This window comes from Triplophysa rosa, linkage group LG18 (assembly GCF_024868665.1).
Source record: "Triplophysa rosa linkage group LG18, Trosa_1v2, whole genome shotgun sequence".
Taxonomy (NCBI): Eukaryota; Metazoa; Chordata; class Actinopteri; order Cypriniformes; family Nemacheilidae; genus Triplophysa; species Triplophysa rosa.
In genome coordinates, this window is record NC_079907.1 from 9,836,643 (window position 1) to 9,862,779 (window position 26,137).

The window sequence follows — 26,137 nt, forward strand, 5'->3', positions numbered from 1 at the left end:
AATAAAGATGTGCTTTAAATAAGGTCAAGTGTTGAAAGAGAGTTTACATATACAATAAAAAATAATTAAATCATAAACAGTGATTTGTATTCATTTCTAATTGATTTATTAATGTTTTAAACACATTTTACTTAAGTTTTAGTGATTCTTTTTTCTTACCTCACCCCGTGACTCTGGTGCTAGCAAATTAAGGACTGGTGCCACCAATATAAATATGAATAACTTGGTAGCACCAGCGCAACCTCTCTCAAATGTTAGTCTAGAGCCCTGAGTTTAGTTTTCCTCATCATGCTTAACATTGTTATTTGATGGGTTTAATGTACTTTTTTTGGTACCAAAATGCAATTCGTTTTGAGCAATATTTCCAGAACTTAGCTCTGTACGGATACCAGTATTTACAATATGACAAACGTAAAGGGATATTTCACCCAAAAATGAAAATTCTGTCATCATTAACTCACCCTCAAGTTGTTCCAAACCTGTGTCAATTTTGTTGTTCTGCTGAACACAAAGAAAGATATTTGGGAGAAAGTTTGTAACCAAACAGATCTGGGGCACTATAGACTTCCATAGTAAAAACTATGTTAAAGCATGGATTAGATTTTTGCCTACTAACATGATTTTCACCCAAATGATCCAAAAACTTTTGGATAACCTCTTTTTTAAGCCGCACAGACACTCCAGAGCTCACGGGGAATGTTAAGACTGTCTGTTCTTTGCTTTTGGAGATAAGTTCCAGATTGTTCCAGCCCTGTTTTTGTTCATTCCTCTCTGCAGACAACAGACCCCCAACACACACAGTCCTGGCCTATTACACATCAGCTGTTGATCAGCTCTTACCCCACACTGTTACTCTCACTCCCCCCCACCACGGGATGCAGCTCATTTCATCATCCGGCACACACTCCAGCTCCATCCAGCATACTCACAGATATTCTCATGTCAGCAGCTTTGGAATCTGCTCCTGCGAAATCAGCAAAAGTCTGTTTAGCTAAAATCTGTGCTTTCATTTCCATTAATTGTTTTTTTTAATCTTATACAGGAATAAAGTTGATTCCATGAACTGGCTTTATTAAAATACAACATAGCGCTGAGATCTCTGTTTCATCACTGCTCTTTAGGAGCTTAGATGTCTGGCCTGAAAGCATGTGTTTGTCTGGATCCCGGGACAGGCTGTGGTACTGAGGCTGACAAGGATCTCTAATGGGACACTGTGTGTTTGTCCCAAATCTCAACAGCACTGCGCTGGTGTCTGTTCATTGGTTGCTTTTGTGGGTGTGTGTGTGTCTGAGATGCAGTGACTGAGGCACAGAGATAAAGGCTCTTTGGTCAGTTCTGTGAACCGTCTTCTTTGTCTAATCCCTTCCTGCCCAGTTCTGGTGCCAGTCTGTGCCGTCCCGCTGCCCGCGCTCTTTCTCCATGGCACAAAGGCAGTGCCCGGGTGGGTTTTGTACGCGAGGGAGAGGGGTCAAACTGGCAGCGGTGCTGCTCGCCAGAGCTTTTTTCCATCTGTTTTCGTATGCCGCTGCCAAAGTGCTGCGATTCAAAGAGCCCTGCTGGAACATTGGGTGCTGAACATAAGGCCCTGCTGGAGCGTGTAGATCTGTGCGAAGCGCTCCTTTCATCTGTCCTTTACCTTTTCAACCCGCACATACACGTGTGATGAAGATCATCGGTGCAATGTACCTCAAAGTGAATATTTTATTCTATATTTTTGAATAAACAGTTGTACATTTTGCATTTCGGCTATGCCCATAAACAGATTTTTTTATAGAGTTTAGCTCCTCCCCCTTTCAAGAAGAAATAATATGTTATGGATGTAACAAAAATAAACGCATCATATTGTTGATGTGTATTTTACATGACAATAATGTGATGTTAACCTGATGCTATTTTTGTGTTTGTATAATGGCGTTTGTGTATGCACATGTTCAGTGCTTTCCTAAATAAGTCACTTGTGTTACTATGACACCCAATAACTTTTTTGTACTCTCTCTCTTCTGCAAATGCAAATACACTTAGCTTAACTCGCTCTCTTTCTCTCTCTTGGTTATAGAGTAATTGTGGTGAGATGTTGCGGATCAGGCGCGTTCTGATGAACTGCCCGGAGATCATCAGCATCGGCCTGGTGTGGGACTCGGACCACTCTGATCTGGCAGAAGATGTCATCCACAGCCTGGGCACGTGCCTGCGGCTGGGTGATGTAAGACCCACAGACGACACACTCCTATTGTTCTTTTGTCGCCACCTCAACACAATAACCTTGAGCCTCTAGCGCACCGTCCAACAAAATAAAGCAATACTGTTGTTTTTGTCACATTCAATAGCTGCATTGCCCCACTGAGTGTAACAGCATTCACAACTTAACAGTAAACAATTTGATTTGCCCCTGAGGCAGAAATGGACATTTATGTTTAATTGTTTTTTCCTGACACATTAATTAGAAGCAAAGTCATTATTCATGTGAATCATTTAAGTACTATTGTAACACTTTACAATACGATTCTATTTATGAACATGAATTAAAGGGATAGTTCACCCAAAAATGAAAATTCTGTCATCATTTACTCACCCTCTTGTCATTTTAAACCTGAATGACTTTTTTATTCTGCAGAACACAAAAGAAGATATTTTGAAGAATGTTGGTAACCGAACAAGGACGACACCCATTCACTTGCATTGGTTTTATGTCCATACAATAGAAGTGAACGGGTACAGCCGTTGCACCAACATTTTTCAAAATATCTTTCTGTGGGAGAAATAAAGTCACGGCATTTATCGCAGTATTAGTTACTACAGAATTTTATGGGCTCTACAAAACTCCAAATCTGATGGATCTTACAGTCAGTTCTGTCTCTGTTCACTCATCTTTCAGTTGTTCTACCGTGTGACGGATGAGCGGGCCAAGCAATCAGAGCTCTACCTTGTGGGCATGGTGTGCTACTACGGCAAGCATTACTCCACCTTCTTCTTTCAGACCAAGATACGCAAGTGGATGTATTTCGATGACGCACATGTGAAGGAGGTAATGGCACACACTCTCTTCAGCAGCTGGCTCTAGTGTTTCTAATTGTGAAGGCTGGAGACCGAAGTCTGAGGTTAATGCTGGATGTGCTGATCTCTCCCAGATCGGACCTAAGTGGAAGGACGTGGTGTCGCGATGTATAAAGGGCCACTACCAGCCGCTCCTGCTGCTGTATGCCGATCCCCGTGGGACGCCCGTGTCGTTTCAGGACACGCTGACAGCACAGCTAGATCTGCACCACAGCAGCAAGGCTGGCTATGACAGCGAAGACTCCGGTGAGACTAACAGGAAGTTAGGGATGAGAGGCAGAGGGTTAAACAAAAAAAGAGATGACCTACAAAATGAAAATTCTGTCGTCATTTACTCGTCTCATGTCATTTCAAACCTGTGTGACTTTCATTCTTCTGCAGAGCACGACATATATTATTTCAAGCAGTTGCAGGTAGCCGAGGTTAACTAACTCTCTTTCTTAACTCTTTCTCTGCTGCCGCTGGTGATGTCAGGGAGGGAACCCTCGATTTCAAGTGACACGCGCACAGATTCTTCCACAGACAGCTACAGCTACAAGCACTCTCGATCGCACCACGAGTCCATGGCCTCTCATTTCTCATCTGACTCTCAGGGAACTGTGGTGTGTAATCAGGACAGCAGCGGTTCCCAGAACAGTATGGACACTGCAGGTGCTCCAGCACAAACACACTTTAATATAAATACCACTGCATAGAGCTGTTCAGCATTGACGTCAGTTTATATCCCAACCTGCAAGGCTAATTCGCCATGGGCTCCCTTGAGGATTTCTGTTGGGTTTTTAGAATAGATATTTTCAATTTACATAAATTACTCGTAACTGGAGCGTGAAGTTTGTGCACTTTACAGAAGGTACATTATTAGCAAGTTGCTAGTTTGGAGTTTAGCTACAACAAGGTTGTGCGCATTTATTATGTCTATGGTTGTGCGTTTATGATGCGAGTTGACGCAAACCGTTGTAGTCATTATGTATAGTAGTGGCCAAAAGTGCGGACAATTGACATTTTTGCTCTTTATTCAGGTATTTTTTTTAAAGATGCATTAATGTTTTTTATTCATGTCGCATTGGTGTGTTTGAAGGCTGTTCAAGGTGAATTTAAGAAGGCATTGCAAAAATTACACACAGCACATGTGCACAGTTTATAAAGACAATGTTTTGTATAAAAATATATGTGGAATAAATATTAGTAAAAGAGAGGATCAACAAATATTAATATGAATTTCTTTCCAAATATTAGCCGTGGTTTAAAAACTTCAGTTAAAACCCAAAAAACGTGGTTTTAAAAACTATGGTTACAGTAAAACCATTGTTTTGCCAATGGTAATAAATACAGCAAAAAAACATAGTTACTACACTTTTACCACAAAAAATACATGGTTCATTTTCGATTCATTTCCTGTGATGTTTTTGTTTTTTATGCATCTTTTGGTATATAACAAAACTTTTGCCAAATAATTTTGTACGAGAAATACCCAAAAAAGTTTAGCGTTTTGTCCATTTTGTACCATACACACCATATTTTGATCGTTTAGTCTAACAAAGCAAATACTGTATAAATATGCCCTCCGGACATCACTTTTGGCCACTACTGTAGATTCTTGTTAGCGTTTTTCTTGTTAGCTTCTTGTTAGCATGTTTATAAAGCCCATGAAGCTTTCGAATTCATATTTGATAACTTGATAACTTTTGATAACTTGTGTGTGTTGTAAAACAAATTGGAAACGTCTCAAAGTAATAACCTCAGATATTGTTTGACATCAAAAAACTATTTTTTAAAACCCAAGGGAACGTGATATTGAAATGGTATTGCTCTTTCGAGATTTAGGGCTATAAACAGAACACTCCAATTACAAATCTGTTTTTGCTTTCTTTAGGGGAGGTTCTTAAAGATCAGGCCACGCCCCTTTGTACGCAGAGGCCCTCCTCCACTGGCCATCTGCAGGACTATAAGGAGACTCACAGCAGACCCCTCTCATCGTCCTCTAGCTCAGGGATGGGCGGCTCGGAGGCCGGAGCGCAAGCTAGGGACTGGGAAGATGAGAGCACCAGTAGCGAGTCCAAATCCAGTTCCAGTGGGGGGCGCTATCGACCAACCTGGAGACCCAGAAGAGAAGCCCTGAACATCGACAGCATCTTCAGCCGGGAGAGGCATCGGCCGGCAGGATATGCTACACTTGGACCCTCCCCGCTGCCGGAAGATGTGGTCTCACCCGTAAAGAGTGAGTTGGTCTTAGCGGCTGCTGAAGAGGATTCAAACATAGCAGCAATGGAGGCAGGGGACGTGATTGATGGCTCAGGGTGCATGTCAGAGTTGGGGGTGGAGCATCGTCCGATCCCACCCCCTTTAAGAGGCGTGGAGCAGCCGCCACGGCTGATTCAGAGGATGGAGAGTGGTTACGAAAGCAGCGAGAGAAACAGCAACAGTCCGATTAGCATGGACATGCCACTTAGTGACAACCCAAACACCAATGCACACAGGTACTGATTCAATGAACTGATTCACAAAAATGAATCAAACTCACTGCTTCATATTCGTAAGCAGTGACCATTTAAAATGGCTAATCACCAGATCTAATGTACCCTAAATGTTGTAATATACAGAAACAAATAATCTAATGCCAGCTGCTCTATGTTGTGCCTCAGGGACAGTGGCAGTAAGAGGCCTGTAACTTCAGGGCCCTCCTGGCGTTCTGTGCCCAAATCCAAAAGCAGCAGTGCCATCCTGCAAGACCTCAAATCACCAACCTGGAGCAGCGCTCCGCTAAGTTTGGGTGAGCCACAGCTGATCTTTGCCTATAGGCATTAACCCACTGCTACTTGGTTTTTATGTCAAGGATTTAAATGCGACATAGAAGCTATGACTTATTTATGTGTTGTGTGTGTAGGCGAGGGCCGCAGTGAACTGGATGAATTGCAGGAGGAAGTTGCCCGCAGGGCCCGACAGCAGGAGCTGCAGAGGAAGAAGGAGAAGGAGAGAGAAGCCGCCCAGGGCTTCAACCCCAGACCTAGCAAGTTCATGGACTTGGATGAACTTCAGCACCAGGGTAAATATCAACATAAAGAATGAGATTGATTGAAGATAAACCCAAATAAAAAGGGCATGGAGAGATTATGGGCGAATTCTAGGGATGTAATGATTCACCGTGAGCCGGTTGAAAATCGATTATAATGTGTGACGATTCAAATCGGTTGAGGTGTGAACTGAATCGCAATACATTTTTTGAACGGCAGGGGCCGCCATGTTCACTGCAAACCTAAACGTGGCCATGCTCAGGGATGCGCATAAGTGGTGCGCAGGTGCGCATGCGCGACCAAAATTAAAAATGCGCTCTGTAAATAAGTTTAGAACGCTCATTTGCGTACTGACATGGTTGAAACCTTTTGATGCACAATCATTGTTTTAGACCGACTAAATGTAATACTGGATAAGATTTCCGTTTGTACTGAATGCTGCCAAATCTACTGATATCTCGTTTGTTCCCGGTGTTAAACGGGACCTGGGTGTAAATGATGAAAAACGGAGTATTGGTAGCTCCGCCTTTGTTGGTTCTGCTTTTGTTACTAGAGAAGCACGCGGCACGCGCAGCCTCTGTGAATGTCTGGAACTGCGCTGCACGTCTACCAAAACACCGCTTCTCTTAAACTTTCTAAGAGGACAAGCTGTTTAAACTTGACACTTGCACGCAGCTTGTGTTTCTCTATGCTATACTCGATCCCAGCTCCGCACCGCAAGTCTCCATGTGCGTTCGCAAGTGCACTTCCCAGCAACCTGCCAAAAACCAAAAAGGTTGTCGTTTTAGGTTTCAAAGTTGGTGTTGAAAATTAATATTTACTAATGTAAAAAGAAAAACAAGAAGAAATACATTATAATTGTATTTTAAGTGTACTTTAAAGTAATATAAATATAGTATTATCCCACTTTATTATTTTGTTTATTGTTCATTAAAAAGTAACTACTTTTTTACTTTTATTTTTAATAGGTAAATATCATTTGTCTCATTATGTGCAATGTGAGCACCAAACCGAATCTCCAGGTGCTCTCTTGAGAACCAGATAGAAAAACTTATGTGCACCCCTGGACATGCTGATATTTCTTAAATGCAAAAGAAATCCAAGAAAAGCACAGACAGTATTAGTTTGTTTATATTAAAGAGACTTTTTCTATTATTAATTTGCTATAAAATTGCAGTTTAGTTGTGTTATTTCAAATAAAACATTATTTTATTATACAAAGAAATGAAGCTTTTAAGAAATAATGCAAGGGAAGTTGTTCATTTCTAATTTGTTTCAACTCATTTTGTAAAAATAAATCGTGAGTAAATCGTGAATAAATCGCATCGTGAGATCAGAATCGTGAATCGCATCGCGAGCTGAGTGAATCGTTACATCCCTAGCGAATTCCAAACAGTGTTTAAGTGCCCTTAAAGGGCTTTCGGGAAAGGGAAGCCATTTACTGTATAAGGGTGTTCAAAACGAAAGTGAAGACATTCACAAGGGACGTTCCAGAAGTGTAGGGTATGTGTGATACTCGTTTCTGATTACATGATTAAGGGTTACGAGTTCTCACAATGCTCTTTTAAGAAAATATGGTGGGGGTATTTTAACATAATATTTTTAAACAGTAATAGAAATATAATTTAAGAATAAGCTAATTTACTTTGGAGTAAAGTATGTCTAAAACGATTCATATAAATTTTTTTTACCTTTCATATTAGCTGTTGTGGGTATTTGACAAAGCAGAGCCAAAAAAATAAATAAATGTATTATTTGACAAGAAAATATGACAAATTAATTATAATATTGTTACTATTAAATATTATTATAAAAATTAATATGAATCTATATATCTTTACAAATATTCACATTTATAATAATTTTATTCCAGTATTAAATATAATTATTATATAATTAATGTATGTATGTTATAAAAAATATTGTGTATATGTGTTCATTTATTTATATCCCGGTGGGGACCTAAACCTGAATGCACACCAACTCATGGGGACTCGTGTCACTGTGGGGACCAAAATTGAGGTCCCCATGGGAAAAAAGCTTATAAATTGTACAGAACAATATTTTTTTAAAATCTAAAAATGCAAAAAGTGTTCTATGATCTTTAGGTTTAGGGGTAGGGTTAGGGGATAGAATATACAGTTTGTACAGTATAAAAAACATTACGTCTATGGACTGTCCCCACGGAGATAATAAACCAGACATGTGTGTGTGTGTGTGTGTGTGTGTGTGTGCGTGTGTGTGTGTGTGTGTGTGTGTATATATACTGTATACAGTATATAATATTGTATTATATATATATATATATATTTTTTGTCAGGGCCTTAGTTTACCTTATACAGTATATTGCAAAAAACAACAAAAGAAAGAAAAGAAGAGCAGAAAACAATGCAATCAAAAATGGAAAATCCCCCCAAAAACCTGAATGTTAGATTTGTGTCAATTTAGTTTGGAAATCACCCAACCCTAAATCTCAATAACTGTATCATTTAATGATCAAATAATTGATGTGATGTTATTAAATAGAAGCCACAACCCACAGCACATATAAACACAATTTTAACCCTAGTCAGTGTGCACGGTGTGCGTTTGCATATATGTCTAATTGTGTTTCCGAATTGTGTTGGTGGCATTCGACTGTGCGCTTTTGTCAATAGACGCCTCCATTTCTGGTAAGCCATGCGAACTTTGCAAGCGGCGTGTTCCCGGGAAACCAGTGTTTGTGCGGTGTTTGAGCGTGTTCTCAGAGGCCTGGCCTTGGTGTGTTAATTGCAGGGAAGGGGGGCAGTTTTGAGCACTGCCTGGCAGAGGCTGACTCTCTCTTAGAGCAGTCGCTGCGTCTGGAGCAGGCCGGGGACACGGCTACAGCCCTGGCGCTTTCCCATCACGCTGTGTGTAAGTAATTCTAACCTGCCTCTGCTTGCTATGCCCAACTCCTACGCTACCTGTTCGGGTAACTTTCCTGGTATATGCCTGGTATAAGTCCATTTAGTAGAAAAGGTTATGTCTAAGTTAATAAGGAACATTTCTACACTGCCTTCCCTTCCTGCAGTACCCTGCGTGCATAAGTGTGTTTGCTTCTGTCTGTTTCCGTTTTAGCTTGTGTTTGTGCCGTCTTATCATCTTGTCTATGTATATCTGTTTGTTTTTGTCAACGCTGTGAACTGAGTAACATTTTAACTGCTACTTGGATTCTGATTGGTTGACCGGGCATGTGGCTTTGCTTGCTGATTGGTTATACCGCTGTTCGTGTAATCCAGTCGAGATTTAAACAATTTGACAACTTTTTTCACAATTTTAGTTTGTGTGTGAGCTATTCTTTTGGAACAGGCTTCACTGTTGCACGCTAGCTGTTCTCGGCTAAAACCAAATCCATTCTAGATGCAGTGTCATAATATTCCTTATAAATCCCTTTTTGGTGAAAGGATTGTGATTTCTTCTGAGCTGCCATATGGGCATACTGCAACGCAATCCTGCCCAGATTGAAAACAAAAAAAAGGCTTGGCCAAGTATTTCGCTTTACCTGGAACAGTTTTTTGTCCAAACGGCTTACTTGCTTGAATGATTAATGAGCAGGGAACAATTTCAGCCACGCAAAACTCTTCACAAGCTATTTATACTGCTATCCAGGTCGGCAAACCCTCCATCTCTGTCTCGCTTTGCTCACAGTGTGTTTGTGTGTATGCGAGCGCATGTCTTTACAGTTTGTGTGCGGCACAGTTCTAATATATGTAGAAGGAAGACAGCTTTTGTAAATATTACCACTCCTGAAATCCCTGTCGTGCTTCCGCTGTCCCGGGACTGATCTGATTCCTTTTGGCTCAGAGCACATACAGTACAGGCAGTCGTGGGAATCTTTAGCCATTTTAATTCAGAGAATCTAATTCACAACCAATTACAAAACTTTGAGTTACACCGTGTCTACACCGGATGTGACGCGACAAGAGACAATAGAATTAGAACCCATTATAATTTTACATTTTGTCCACACCGGACGTGGCGCAGTGCGGCACGACAATCCCATTAGATCAAGCCATGTGTCGCGTCGTGTCCGGTGTAGACACGGTGAGATGGTGATACGTTCCAAACATCTAGTTCTTCTGCAGAGCACAAAAGAAGATATTTTGAAGAATGTTGGTAACCTAACAACGGCGTTACGCATTCACTTCGATTGTACTGTCACAAAACCAATGCAAGTGAATGGGTAGCACCTTTGTTCGGTTACCAACATTTTTAAAAAGATCTTCTTTTGTGTTTTTCTAATGCAAGTCATACAGGTTTGAAATTACAAGAGGTTGAGTGAATGATGACAGAATTTTCACTTTTGGGTGAACTATGCCTTTTAATTCATTAAAATTGGTAGTCAAAGTTTTATCCCACCAACAATATCCTTCCTCTATTTGGTTATTGTTATAGTTGGGGTGGGGACTCCACAAATCTCATTTTTTACAATGATTTTAGAATTTAGACATTTTTAAAACTTAATCTTATTATTTGTTAAAGTTATCATCCATGGTGTGAAAAGGACTTACTGAGTTTTTTTTCCAACCTTAAAGGGATAGTTCATCCCAAACTGAAAATTCTGTCATCATTTACTCACCCTCAGGTTGTTCCAAACCTGTATGAATTTCTTTGTTCTGCTGAACACAAAGGAAGATATTTGGAAGAATGTCACTAACCAAACAGATCATCCCCCATTGACTCCCCCATTGAAGATAATTTGTCAAGTGTATAATATATAAAACATTTTTCTCCCCCTTGCCGAGATAAGAAAACAACACTTGCAACTACCCCGTAACCTTGTGGTTTCCACACATGCATCCTTTATTCCATGTTTGTTCTGGCTGCTTCGCTTCATGGGTCTTCAGTGTCCCGTGCCTTGCCGTGGCTTGTGCTGTCCTAAACTCTGCCACCTTGCACCCCGCTGTCCTTAAAACGCTGTCTGTCCTTTTTCAACTTACTGAAAGCGAGGCATGTAAGCCAGCTCAGGCGCAGCTGGTGTTGACAGCAGTAAATGTTCTCAAAATAGCATTTTTATGATAAGCAGAATTAATGCTAAACCAGACTTAAATGAAACAGGTTCAAGGGAACCATGGCAACACTAACCTCCTATGCGGGTTTCCATGTAACCGCCAAAGACAGGAGAGCAACCAAATCATCTGTTTCCTAATGCGAACTCATTTCAGGTTGCCAATTAAGTTGAAGGCGCTGAACATTAACCGGCGTGATCTGTGATCAATCTCAACATGTTCTGTTTAGCACACTTTGGGAATGAGAGCTTTAATGCTCAGCCACAGGTGTTGGTTTCTCTCGTGTTGTGCTTCTCCATAATATGATCTTTCTGAAGTGTGTTTAACATGTCACTCATTGTGGACGGGTTTGTTCAGTAAGCAAAACACTGCACATGCACATATAATGGCTTTGTTTTGAAACCCAGTGAGCTGGCGTGATGCTTACATAAGCAGCTGCCTTTTAAGATGACGTTATAATTAGAAATGCACCGATAGTAAATTTCTCCACCAATACCGATTATTCAGAATGATATCTGCTGATACTGATAGTATGGTGGTTATATTAACTTGCATTAACTAAATTCTGAAGATTAAATGAATATTTCTTAACTTTCTGAATGTTATTAATTCATAATGACTATTGATATTGAACATCAAACTGGTGATGCTTCTTATCATTTCTAAATACAGAACACGAATGAATTGCATTTTCCTGTCCCCTTTTGATTGACAGGATATACAGTATATATTGGCCGATATATTGGTGCATCTCTAGTAATAATCTCAGATAATGACTTGCAAATAATTAAGTTTGCAATTAACATGTTTCTAAACTGACAGGGTGATAAATAATAAATATATTGCGTACATTGGGTCAAATTGTTCATTTCTATTCGCACTACTTTACATGAACCTAAAAGACACAAACAATTTTGTCTTAGTACTATTCAATATTAAATGGGATATAATTAGTATGCTCACCTCGTATGCTATCTTGTTTCATAAAGTTTTTTGCAATGCATCATGGGATTGTTCATTCTACAATTGTTGCCTCAAAATTGGGCTAAGACAACGTATTTGTGAATGCAATGTAATCAAGATGCCTGTCTTCGTAGGCAGCTCTCCTGGTTTTGAGACAGAGCAAATGTGTTTTTAAGATTAAATGTTATTGTTATGAACCCATTGCCGATGCCATATGATCCACTCTGTAAAACTTTAATAAAATAGTGTGCAAAGCTTTGCCTATTGAACACAGCCTAGACCTCACTCTTGGGGTAAAGGTGGGATCTATCCCACCGTCACCCTTTCCTTTCTTTCAGTTTCACTACTTTTGTCGTTTCTGTAACAAAGAAATGGTCCGCATGCCGGCCCCTCATAACTCAGCTCTTCTTTCTTTTCTGCATTTTTTTCTTCTGCTCTTCTTTCTTTCTGTTGTTCTTTTTGCATTATAGCTAAACTAAGATTTTCCATGCATGAGGGCAGTGCTAACACTCATAGCAGGACAATGGCTGCTGACGCCAAGCTGCAAAAATGCATGAGGAGAGCGCGGGGCCTACAGCAGCGCATGCAACAACAGCAAGAGAACCAGCAGGAGACCGGCCACCCGCAGGGGCCCTCCAGGTACCTGTACTGTCACCCTGTGTGTGTCTAGCTTAAACGCTTGTTCAGATCAATACTGACACAGACCCATATGTCTGTTTGAGTTGTGGCGTGCACCTGTGTAGTTTCCAATGACAGTGTGCGACAGTTTAGCACAATTCAGTGTTGTAGGGAGAGTGATGTTGTGTAAAGGGGAGTTGATGTTTAGGGGCGTAAATAGAAGAGGCTGAGCTTTATGAAGTTTTTGCTGCTGTGTTTAACCTTCTGTCAATAGTCTTATTTGTGTTTACCTCTATGGTAAAAGCAATTGCCTTTATTTTGTGTAATTTAAATATGTTGATGTTTTGAGTTATTGAAATACATTTTTTTGGAAACTCAATTGGAAAGTTATGACACTCGCCCCTTGTGGTGATCGTTGGTGCAAGTTTTATATGCCATTAAATTCCATGACTTTGTTTGATAAGATGGTCCTCTTCCTTCCCCTTAATATCATTTTAGTAAATATTTGTAAAGCTGGGGACCGTCCTTAAGGATTTTACTCTATTCAAGCACATTTTTCTATTTAATCAGACAGTTTTTACTTCGGAAACATTTTAGTACTGAAGTATCATCATTTAGTATGTTCCATACTTTTTACTCCACTACAATTCATAGATAGTATTCGTAGGTAGTAGGTACATTAAAAACATCTAGTACTTTCTACTTTTACTCAAGTAAAAATACTTGAGTAAATGTTAGAAAGTACTAGGTTTTTACTGTACCTAAGTATAAAGGATAAATAAAAACAACATATAATGTATATATATATGAAATGTAATGGAGTAAGAAGTATGAAATTCTGTATACTTTATAATGCACTGAAGTAATTTACTTCAAAGTAAAAACATTCTGATAAAAACTACAAATACTTGAGAGTAAAAAATAAAAACGCTAAAGGTACTGTCCACCTCGGGGTATGATGCATTCCACAGTGTACAGATCATCTGTTTGTATTAAGTTACTGTATTTGTTTAGTATTGTCAACTCTGCCTATTTTCTTTACTTGAATTTTGGATCTCTTCATATTTCTGTACTGTTATTGTGATGTCAGTTCCATCTATAACATCTTTAAGGCATTATTATTATTTAGTTACTAAAGTTTGCCAAAATACCACTTGAATTATCAGTCTCAAGGTTATTAATCTTCTATTGGTTATTGATTATGTTATGACATATACAGTAGCATATACAAAGCATCAGAAGCAAAAGTCAGAGCCACCCATTGGTTCGGCAATGCTAGTTATATTATCACATGCACCTTATGGCATGCCATTTTACCAATAAAACACCTCCGAGAACAATGCAACAGTGATTGCAGCAGCGTGTCCAGTGGACTGTGGTTGCTTTGTTGTTTTTTTGTCCCCTGTTTTCTCTTTTCCCTTCATCGATTAACGGCGTTGATGTGATGTATGGCCTGACCTGGCCAAAGCCCCTTGGGTAATTACCAAGTGCAGTGCTTCAGGAAGTGTTTACAGTAAATGAGTGCTCTGGCACATTAATCAGAGATGTTTACCTCTGCGCCCAACCACGCTATAGATCAAATGTTTTCAAGGCATGTCTGGTGCCTCCTCAACCTTTCACGTTTTGGACGTCTCCCTTATTTGTCACACCCATGCTGTGCTTTTAATCGTATGACAATATGAACTATATTCATGGAACTACTTCTGGACTGTGTGCAGTAAATACTGTACTTTTCAGTCATTCTATATCTCTATATCGTGTGGGCTCATGGGATAGCAAAGTGTCCACTGAATGTACATTTTAGAATCTCGATGCATGCATTACTAGGTCATCCAGGTATTTCTGCCTACTGTTTCATGAATACTGTGTATTCGGACATACAACTCCTTTGATGTACTGATTTTGGTATAATATATACAGTAGAAGGGTAGTAGAAATATTTGGATTTGGACTCCAAACAAATGAAACACTCAAAGCAAAACAGAAACGCTGAGTGCCGTGTCTGCATCTGCCAACTTTCAGATGCCTTTTCCCAGTATTAGATAAAGATTTATCTGCAAATGAATCTATCACATGGGTCATCGACAGGGTCGCTGAGCGCCAGGGGACAAGCAGCGCGATTGATGATTTTCTTACAGTATGTGATGACCTGCACTGCTTTATTAGGATAGCGAACAGGTTTTCTGATCGAAAATTTCGTATTCCCACACTCTTGTGCTGGGGAGCTTTCGGGCGTATTTATGGCCACTGCAAGTCTGGTGTGCTACGACTATAAAAATGATGTCAAGGTCGTATAGTGCGTCAGCTGTGGAAAGCACATGGGGACTGTGTGTATGAGAGTGAGTGTGTGTGCACTATATTGTCAATGGATCATGAATACTGTAGCGTTGTGAAGGACGCAGGTATCCTTGAATTTGGTCCTTGGCAGCATCGTAATCTTTAGTTAGAAGAATGTGTTAGAACGGGATTCATGCATCAAAACTGCTTCAATTGTTATTGGACATAGAAATGAACATTATGAAGTGAATGAGTATCAAGTGTTTTGGCTTTCTATGCATGTTCTGTTCTGATGATAGTTTTAACACCAGTTAAGTCATACAGATTCAAAGATGGGGTTTTAATGAAGTATTTTAGGAAGAATTGTCATTTTTACTTTTGTTTTGTTTTATTTTGTAAATGTATATACTCCAGCCAATATTAAATTGATCTTTTCTTATCTAAATGTATGTGATTGAAATGTGGCACTACCCAGAACCATTGAGAGAGAGAGTCTTTAACGCTGTTTCATGCATTCCGACTTCTTTACAATGTTAAACGTGCTGTCTTCTCATGCTTGACATGGTCAACTTGTCAAAAAACGAGTTGGACGTATGACGTAGTATTTCTGTGCTCGATACACTCCCCCAAGGTTCGTATAGGTTTCGGGAAGTTTTTTTCGAACATGAAATAACGTTACGTAACAACTTTTCTTAGTCCCTTATTGGGCAGTTCTCCCAGAAAAGCATGGCAAGGCGAAATAAATAGCCCGCCCATGCGTCAACCGACGGGCGATAGGAAGACCCACTTACCATCAAGATTGGCTGTGCCATGGGCCTGCAGCTGCAGCTCGTTACGCTTGCGATAGTGAGAGAAGTTGAGGTGTGTTTGTTTGTTCACGGCATTTTAGTGATGGATGTTATATAAACGGTTGATATAGCGCTGGATTTGCAGATCGTTTGAAACTGATAGATGGAGCGGTCCCAGCGCTAAAAGATGCCGGACGTTAACCGCACGCGGTAAGTGATACAAAGTCATATGTCTGTGTTTTGTTGGCAATCTGCGCGTACGTGCATAATGTAAACAACACAAACTTATAGTGAATCAAAATGCGATGATGTATTGTGTGCTCGTGATTTATTTCCTCTCTCGCGTGTGTCGTCTGTTTTCTGAAGTAATGGTACAGCTGTATCTATCTTTTATAAATGTGATCAAACTAAATACTCTTCGAAGATACAAAGTATGCAATACTACTCTATAAGTACTCAAGATTAATATGAGATTGTCAGAAACTGGACCTTTAAATGACTTACGTCTTTAAATGGGTTAAAAGTTCGTCACCATCGGTCTGTTTTGCTGCAGCTCCATGCGTTACTAGTAACTTCCGGGAACTATTGAGAGGCTCCATGAACCGCCATTGCTGTGAAAAAACTGTTCCAACAGCATCTCTCTCTCTCTCAATGGATCTGGCACTCCCTAAAAAAATGCTAAAACGTCCATACATACCAATGAATGATGGCATCTGATGGAGCCAATTTATGTAGGATTTATATTCAAAGACATTGAAAGGAGCTTCTGTAGGCTTCTACGCACTTGTATTCTATTGGCCCCCTACTAGGTTTGTCTTGATGTATAGATTTCATCAGATTTTGCTACTAGTAAACAAAACAGTTTGCTGTTGTCTCTTGCCTGACTATCAAAAACTGGCAAAGTGAGACAAAGTAAAGCAACACGGTTATCTGCTTGTTATTATAGAATTGTAGTGATTTTTGTTTATTTAAAACTGGGAAAGTCTAACCAAAAGCTTTCCCTCTTCCTTTCTTCTCTCTTTAGTGAACAACCTGGCAAGGTCCAAGTATTGTTGACAGACAATCAGGAAGAGGTCTGGGAGACCAATCAGGATTCCGTGCTTGGCCCACCCTCTCCTCATCACATGAAATCAACCCCCTTGTGTACAAACTTGCCATCTCAAGCCTCTAGCCGCCCACCACTCAGCAATGCCCGACCTGCCTCTTCTCAGCCACACCCCCAAGAGCCTAATGAAGATGATTGGCCAACACAGCATGAGGAGGATTGGAGTGGCATCCAATTGTCAGACCTTCTCCATGTTTCAGGTGTTCGAATCAGGCCTATTCGTAAGCACCTGGCCATATCTCTGCCCTCTTTGCCCCTTGACTTCTGGGGTGTGTTGGGAGAAAACGAAGAGGTCCCCAGCCATCAGGTTCCTCAGGCTTTGGTCTCTCAATCTCCTTCCCAAAATCCTTCTGTGTGGAAGGACACTGGAGATTGTCCAGATCGAATATCCCAATCTAACAGGGCCACCAGTTCATCACCCGCATCCCCTTATACTGAGGAGAAGGGGCCGATGCCCCGAAAAGCCCCCATATGGCAGCCCCTATGCATGGCTTCCCAGCCTCGCTCACCTGTCCTGTCTCACTCCGAACCGGCTCCTCCTGTTGCTGCTCGCCATTGGTCTTCCTGGAGCTTAGACCGTCCCGATGCTGTCGTTATCCCCTACGCGACGCGTCCTGACCAGAACCAAAGGACCCTCTCTCAGCACACTCCTAGAAGGCATTTTCCCCTGCATAGTCCCATTAGCACCAGAAAAAAATGTGCCCCTAAGTACTCCACTTTTCAGAATGCCCCAGGTATGGAGCTGGAACCTACAGAGCCCGAAGACCAGGAACTCTCTGAATTAGATTCGCTCTACCAGGCCAGTCTCCAGGCTGGCCCCAGTCCTGGCCGAGCCCTGTGTGGTACCAGCTCACCTATTGTAGGAAGACCAGGTAAATTTCTGCACATATAAACAGTTTGAAATCATTAAAAAAAAAAAATTCTAAACATAATTTCTTTGGACAGTACCTCCAGCTGCACGAAAGCTGCTCACTGGAGTCGGACGCTCTCGGACCCCCACGGCTGAGCTTGAGAGAACTGCTTATGGACCACCTGGTTGTTACAGCCCCACTGGGTACATGAACATGGTAAAAATATATGACTACACATTTGTTTTTAGGTTTGATTGCATACCAATCAGCGAGTTTAAATCATTCATATTTTTCTCTATTTAAATGAACAGTTTACCCAAAAACTAAAATTCTGTCTTCATTTACTCACCCTCAAGTTCTTCCAAATCCATATAAATTTCTTCGTTCTGATGAACATAGAGAAAGATATTTGGAAGAATGCTTGTATTTGTAACCAAACAGTTCTTGGCCACTATTGACTACCATAGTAGGAAAAATAGCTGAATGAATTTCTTTGTTCTGTTTAAAACAAAATAAGATATTTTGAAGAATGTAGGAAAGCAAACAGTTCTGGGACACTTTTGACTTCCATTGTAATTTTTTCTACTATGGTAGTCCTTTTGGTTACAAGCATTCTTCCAAATAGCTTTCTCTGTGTTCATCAGAACCAAGAAATGTATACAGATTTGGAACAACTTGAGGGTGAGTGAATGACGACAGAATGTTTATTTTTGGGTGAATGATCCCTTTAAGGGCCGTTTAAACTATTGACAATAGCGATAACTATAGATCATTTTGCAAGACTTAAACAACACTGATCTAAAAGTACTTTGTTTGTTAAACAGTTCTTTAAAAACCCATGGCTGTTACATTGCTTTGTTTTTGTTATGTCTGGTTCCTCCCAACATCAGAGCATGTTTCTCATGCAGCTTACCATCTGTTAGCACATGTTGATTTTATTTTTGTTTGGGTGTCGTGTCTGGTTTTCTCGACTGTGCAGATTTTCTTCTTGTTCATTTTTTTTTGCCCCCGTCGGTGGTCAATCACGGGCTGCAGTCGGGAGAGGAAGACCAATACGACGCAGATCACTTCCGACGCGTTGCCCGCAGCTTGAGCGGAACCTTCATCGGACGCCGTCAGAACCGTCTCGCGGTGTCTAGAAGTTTCGTAAGTGTCTCTCTTTTAGTCTTTTTAAGGAACTCAGTGACCTCACAGACACACACTGAAGTACATGTCACTAGTGTCTGTAAGCAATTCTACCCACCTTAAAATCATTGGAGTAAAATAGCTTTTTTGTTTTAGGCAGTGGCTTATTTAACCTGAGGAGCTAACTAAGATTTAAAAAGTCAGTAAAGTGGTGGGCCCATTCACTGCTGCGGCGCTCCAGAGGCAGCTATAGGGGCCAAGGGAGGGGGCGAGTCGGATATCTGCCCCAGAAACCTGATAAGAGCGCCGTTACCCAAAGCAAGAAAGAGTGTTAACATGTCGCTGCTCCCTCTTTAGCTTGATCGATGTGCGCTGCCTGTCTCTTGTCAATCACTGCTGAGTTCTAGGTCATTTTATGCACACGCTACATTTACATTTGCTCATGGCACATGCTGTGTATTAAAAGAGACATAGTGTTATACTGTTTATAAAGACAGACACAGAATATCAACAAGAGGTCCGCAGTTTTTGCGATATTGCACAGTGTCATTCACAAGTTCTGTGAACGTGTACTAGAAAATTAGGAATACATAAATGTATTGTCATATGATGTCCACGTGCACCTGGACACAGATACAGTACACACACACATACATAACTTCATCCTCTTTCTAAGTAATACTGCCATCATGTGTCCATTTGCTGTAACTGTCACCACATTTAAAAAAGCTTGGGGCCTTATTTATAAAGACATGCATATACACTCTTTTTTTTCAGAATCACCTTGAAATTATGCGTACAAACATGCGTTCATATAGATTATCTTAAAATGTTCTAGTATGGCGAATAAACAGAGAAACACAATGTAAAGTAAAAAAGTTATGCCTGCATAAACTATTGTATTATTGTATTGAAAGATGCTTAGAAAATGCAATGCGAAAATTAAATAACAATTAAAATCATTACAATTGTTAGAAGAAAATAGCATTGTGTGTGTGAGTTTTATCAATTTTATAAATAAGGCCCTTGATTTTCAAGCCTAGCTTAAAGGGACAGGTCACCCAAAAATGGAAATTCTGTTTTCGTTTACTCACCCTTAAGTTGTTCCAAATCTGTATAAATTACTTTGTTCTGGTGAACAAGAGAAAGATATTTAGAAGAATGCTTGTAACCAAACTGCTCTTGGCCACCATTGACTACCATAGTAGGAACATTTTTTTTGTTCTGTTTAACACAAAAGAAGATATTTTGAAGAATGAAGGAAAGTAAACAGTTCTGGGGCATTTTGACTACCATTGTAATTTTTCCTACTATGGTAAATATATACAGATACAACTTGAGGGTGAGTAAATTTTTATTTTGGGGTAAACTGTCCCTTTAACTTTTGCCGTCATGAGTTTTCTATTCTGTGTGTGTGTGTGAGTTAACTCCCCATCTTTTCCTCTTTCCCCGACCCTCCCCTCTTTTATCCTCTTCTTCTGTTTTTTTTGTTGTTGACTAAATCAACTTCCTCTGCCTTGTGCTTATAAATGTACATGTGTGTTTTGTGTGTGCCCAGTACGTAAACATGGGGGACACCGGGGTTACATCATATCAGAGCACTGTGTACTCGCCTAATTGTCTTCAGTTTTCATTGTCTCCGTCAGACCTTCATCTGCTTCCACCAAGCTCTCTTCGCCACCATCCATCCTCTTCACCCATTTCCCATCAGCCTGGGCCCTTGTGGAGAGGCCCCAGGTAAACCTCACTCTCATTTTCCACTTCAGTGACCATCTTCTCCATCCAGAGAGCCATTGATTTCCATCTCCTTCTGTATTCACCTTCCTGCTTTTATACTGCATTTGGTCTAGATCCCAGTGTGTATCTTGTATATGTGTCATTGCTTCGTGTTCTTGTCTTACTGCTGGTAAATAAGCTCTTTTTGGTTGTTGCTTTTTCTTTGATTGGTCTGGATCCTGTCCTTCACCATCCTACCCCACTGCAGGACGTCTCAAGAGGTTCTCCGAGTTTCTGGCTGTGTTTGACCGGTGTCAAGCTCTCTCCAGTGAGCAGCACTACAGTCCAGCACTGAGGTGTCCACAGACGGTCAGTCTCTCTCGGGTTCTTTTCCCAACCACGGGGACTGGCCTTCAACGTGATCCTTCAGCCCTGGACGTTTTGCACAGATGTATCGGTTTCCCAGGATTCCCCTTTTGCACAGGAGCATGTCCCTGATCCAGGACTGACGCCGACCACCCTGCATTCTGTATCGTCCCCTGGGTAATTTTCGTCCGTCAATGCGCTCTCGTCCCGCACAGCCGCTATCATGCAAACGCTCAATCCACAGCATGACGGAAAGAGATATCAAAAACTGACCCTTTCTTATTTTATTGTACAGCAGTGGGATGGCGTGATGCCTTTAAGGCTGAGGTCGTGTGTATGTGTGACTAACCTACGGTCAGCCCTGCAGCATGTAATGATAGGAGCGTGGGGTTCAGACCGAGACCCCCGCAGTGAGCCATTCAACCCAGAGCACTTAACTAAATTAAATGCTTTTTAACGGGAAACTCTCAATTAAACGCAGAGACGCAGACCTCCACGCTGCACTAAATGATAAGTGTGTGTGTGTGTGTGCATGTGGTAGGGAGGGGCTTGTTGAAACCCCGCCCCTTTTGTCACCTATCTGCAAGGACACTTTTTCTCTTCGCCTGATGCAAATCCTCAGCAACCAATGTCCCGAAACGATCTCTGCTGGGCATCTTTTCCCCAACCGGGATGGTTTCCTGCAGATGCAACGAACTCACACTTCTGAAACGTAAAGAGAGAGATGAGAGATGTTTTGTATGATGTCATCTCTCAGCTCCGGTGCTTTTTCTCAAAGCAGGCATGTAAATCTGCAGCCCCGGGCATGAAGAGCAGACAGAACTGATCTCTTCTGACCTTTTCCTCCTACTTCTCCGATACGGGCATTTCCTGTAGCACACGGCTGTTTGTGTCTCCAGTTCCAGGCAAGGACTGTACGCGTTTGACCGGACTTACAGTACGAAATGAATTTATTGTTAAAAGCATCATTCTTGAGATATACAGAGGAATGGAGAAACCACGTAATGACGTTATGGAATGTTAAATCAAGTCTAGTGGTAATCATTATTATCTGCATTAAGAGAAGTATAGTACACTTCAGAAGTGTAAAGCTGGAGAAAAAACGCTATTTTAAATCCATTGACCGTTCTCCCGTTTATACAGGGAGATATGCCAAGTTAAGCTTCGTTTCTATTGTTTCATTTTTTTAAGCAGAAGTCATAGCTGTAAGTCTGGTACAAGCATTCTAAAGGCACGGGAGAAGACTGCAGGCCTGTAAGATGGAAATCATCTCATTTGTTGTTTGTAGAATCTACATAGTTTCTAGATTTTGCTTTAAAGCAACACAGTGGCCCTGATAGCTTAGAAACGATCGACTGTGGATAGGAAGATGCTACAAAGCTTTGCTATAGTGTGTTTGGATAATATGAGAGGCCTTACGCGAGGAATGCTTTCATGCAAGTATTCAAATAAATGTTAGAAGATATACTAACAGATGTGGTACTGATTGACAAGGGTTTTATATCACAATATAGTATGATTAATGCAGTATTTAACCTTATCCATTCTAATCATAATGTGCTGTGATATATATTTTTATTTAAAGCCTCTAAAATTAAAATCGCTGTAAACGAATTGACTTAAACAGTTTTAGAAGATCCTGTTTAACTTAACCAAAGATTGGCTCTAACACAAAGATATATGCTTTTTTTTACGTCATTGGTCACTTTTCTTTTCACTTGAAGGATGTTTCAGAATGTAGCAAAGGCGATGTACGAGTATGCTATGCAAAATGCTCTCTCCTTGAACTACCAGCAAAGAGTCAGATTGGGACAAAATCAAATATTTTTTCTTCTCTTTTTTTCTATATACTGACGAAAATGGTTTCCTGCTGAATTGTCGAATCTTTACTTTATTAATTATCTGTACAGTTAACAGCCTTTGAATGCGAGTTGTAGACAACGGAGGATGGATTTCTCAAAGATGAAATAGCATTTCAATGGTTTTCCAATTCGGGACTCGTTTGTAAATGCTTGAGGTTGAGTGAACTTGTATTTTTGCAATAAAGTTATTACCAATGCACTCCAGCAGGGGCGCTGCACAAACGCCTATACTCTGTGTCCTGTGTTTTCTTTTAATAGGAGTTGTGGCCTTGTATGTGAATTTCCAAGTTCATCTTGCTTATAAAAAGAGACAAACATACCAACATGCTGTACAAGAAGGTGATGAATTAAAGAAATAGGATTTGTTCTCTTGACAGTTTTATAGTCATAAATTCTGTGTGCCGTGCCGCATATTCCGCTACCACTTTTACCCGCAAGTACCCTAGAGAACAGAAGCACTCTGTGTAACTGTGTAACATCATCTTGGTGCGGCTGGGACTGTTGACATCAGCTCTGTGAAGAATCTGAGCTCCTGAGAGCTCCCAAGCAGCTTACTGCACTCTCTCACCAGGAAAAATGTAATATTTTATTTAGTCTCATTCACCTACAAAGCTCCAAGACACATATGTGACCCTGGACCACAAAACCACACTGTAAAACTTTGTTGTAGTTTTGGCAGCAGGTTTGCCAGTAACTTACTGTAGATTTAATTACTACTTAATATACTTTCCAATTAGTACTGTTTTCAATTACTTCAATCAAAATTAAAACTTTGACTTTTGAGATTCAAAATGAGCAAGAAGAGACTGGCATTAGCGTAGCAACACTGCAAAACATGACATTCTTCCTAAGCATTTTTCTCTTGTTTTCAGTAAAAATATTTAAAACTTCTTAAATTACGATACATTGACATAACAAGAAAAGTCTTATTTTATACTTTTTATTCTCTAGTCTTGTTTTATGAAAGAAAAATATATAAACTAGGTAAGTTTATGCTTAAAACTAAATCGTACATTGATCTACAGTAAGTTACTGGCAAACCTGCTGCGAAATTACAGCAAAGTTTTACAGTGCAGTCATATGGGTCGATTTCTTAAAATTGAGTTTTATACATCACTGCAAGTGGAATAAATACGCTTTCCATTGATGTATGGTTTGTTAGGATTGGACAATATTTGGCAGAGATACAACTATGTGAAAATCTGGAATTTAAGGGTGCCAAAAAATCGAAATATTGAAAAAATCGCCTTTAAAGTTGTCCATCAGAGGCGCTAGCAGGCCATTGATAAGAAGAAACAGGTTTGTTCTAATGCTCTCTATTGGTTTCCCCACTCACAAAAATAAAGTTTTGATATATACAGTTGGAAATTTACAAAATATCTTCATGTAACATAGTTGGGGGGGGTTGCCTTTGCTTTGAAAGGACAGTGGAGAACAGACAGGAAAGCGTTGGATAGACAGGGGAGTGGGACAGGTGTTTTGTCGAAGTCTGTTCCCCCTATGTTTCCTCAGCGTTGTTCCTCATAGCGCCCGCTACGCAAACGGCGTGTAGAGGGCGGGCGCGTGCACGTTCCACTGGTGATTTGCAATTACCATACACATAACTAACCATTTTACAATGTATTTAAATTCATCCTTATTTATTTAAACGTATTTTATATTGCTTTTCAACATTTTGCGTTGTTCTACAAAATACATTTTAAAACAAACTGAACAGACCAAAGAATGGCTAGAAGTCATACAAAACAGGAAATGTGAAAATATATATAATTCATGGTATGAGAATATCTGGTATTTTCAACAAATAATTGAAAATCACCAGTGGAACGTGCACGCGCCCGCCCTCTACACGCTGTTTGCGTAGCGGGCGCTATGAGGAACAACTCTAATAGGAGGAAACATGGGAACAGATTTCGACAAAACACCGGCAAAGGACGCTCGAGACGGAAGTGGACTGGCACTATATGTCGGCGCTCTAACCACAGGACTATTGGTGCCGACCATGGAACATAATTAATAAATATAACAAATATACTGTACCTGTGCTACTTATGACTGGTTTTGTGGTCCAGGGTCACATACAGTATGTAAAGATATTTTTTAATCCTTCTTGTTCTTCGTAACTGTTGGGGACTGTTCACACAGGAGGGGAAGTCTGCCACTTTTGCAAGTGTTTTGTTGGGAGACATTATCATTTCAGAGCATGTTTGATTTGACAAAAAACTGTGTAGTGTGCAGGATAAGTCATCAAGATTTCTGGTCCATTTCCCAGAGGAGAAAATCTGAATGTGTAACTTGAAAAGATACAGTAATTTTGTCAATTCTCAGAAGTACATCATAGCTGCAGGTGTAAATGTAATATTGAATTCCTGCAGCTTTAATCATTTTTGGTAACACTTTTAAAAAACATGTTTAACATTAGTCAATGCATTAGTTTACATGTGTTACGGTTTGGTCGGGTCATCACCTGGCACGGGGATTGTTTTGTTTTTTGTCGAGCACATGGCTGTCACCGAGCTTCGGCCGGTGTAATGCCGAGAAATACCCCTGCCAGATTATGCACCCACCCTCCCCACAATGGTTAGGGTGAGGATTAAGTGTTAGGGGAGGGGTTAGGATTAGGGTTAGGTGTGGGGAGGGGTTAGAATTAGCCAATCGGACAACGTGTTATTGAAGGAGATGCATAATCTGGCAGGGGTGCATTTCTCGGCACAACACCGGCCTCGTGCTTGTGTCTGCGTCATTTGCCCCACCCTCGTGTTTTCGTATGACTTCTCTTGCACTGGTGTTTTTCCAATCCGTGCTCACACGCCTGTTGGCTCGTCACTCGTTAGACTTCATCATTCCCTTAATTACTCCACACCTGATTATGATCTCCTCGTTACGTTCTCTTTATAATTCCCTCTGTGTTTGTTGTCCAGTGTCTGTTAGTTGTGGATTTTTCTGCCCCAGGTGTAGCTGCGGCTCGCCTGCTGATGTTAAGTTTTCTGTTTAGTTTTCTTGTCTCAAGTATCTCAGCCTTAGTCTTGTCAAGTCGTGTCTTGTATCCAGTCGTTTGCTTACCTTCCTTGTTCTCCACGTTTCTTCTTTTGGTCTGCCTCTTTCAGCAGCTTGCTTTGGCGCTCCGGTCAGTGGTCACCACAGTTGGACATCTTCTCTGGGAGGGATTCCCTTGCAACCTCTCCAGGCACAGCATCTCCCTCAACCTGCCAGCACGGTCTCGAGTCGGGTGAGGTCGCCAGGCGCTTCCGCCCAACTCTCAGCACCGGCTATCCATCCTCGACTCACCGTGCTGATATCCATCATCTCAGGAGTGGACTGCTTGTGACCTGTTTTGATCATTGTTTTCATTTTGTTTGTGTCTAATAAAG

The 26,137-nt window shown here is 40.7% G+C and overlaps 1 protein-coding gene across 1 annotated transcript in view; it reads left to right on the forward strand.

Moving 5' to 3' along the window:
- The window catches only part of usp54b (ubiquitin specific peptidase 54b), a 105,678-nt gene extending 82,665 nt beyond the window's left edge, over window positions 1–23,013 (forward strand). The window contains 15 exon segments of the mRNA XM_057357803.1: window positions 2,057–2,203; window positions 2,876–3,025; window positions 3,129–3,300; window positions 3,529–3,705; window positions 4,928–5,531; window positions 5,697–5,824; window positions 5,939–6,097; window positions 8,841–8,960; window positions 12,529–12,697; window positions 16,766–17,718; window positions 17,792–17,913; window positions 18,733–18,843; window positions 20,381–20,536; window positions 20,538–20,559; window positions 20,807–23,013. Of these exon segments, the coding sequence (XP_057213786.1) occupies window positions 2,057–2,203; window positions 2,876–3,025; window positions 3,129–3,300; window positions 3,529–3,705; window positions 4,928–5,531; window positions 5,697–5,824; window positions 5,939–6,097; window positions 8,841–8,960; window positions 12,529–12,697; window positions 16,766–17,718; window positions 17,792–17,913; window positions 18,733–18,843; window positions 20,381–20,536; window positions 20,538–20,559; window positions 20,807–21,036 (3,420 nt within the window). The 3' untranslated portion in view covers window positions 21,037–23,013.
- The last annotated feature ends 3,124 nt before the right edge of the window (window positions 23,014–26,137 follow it).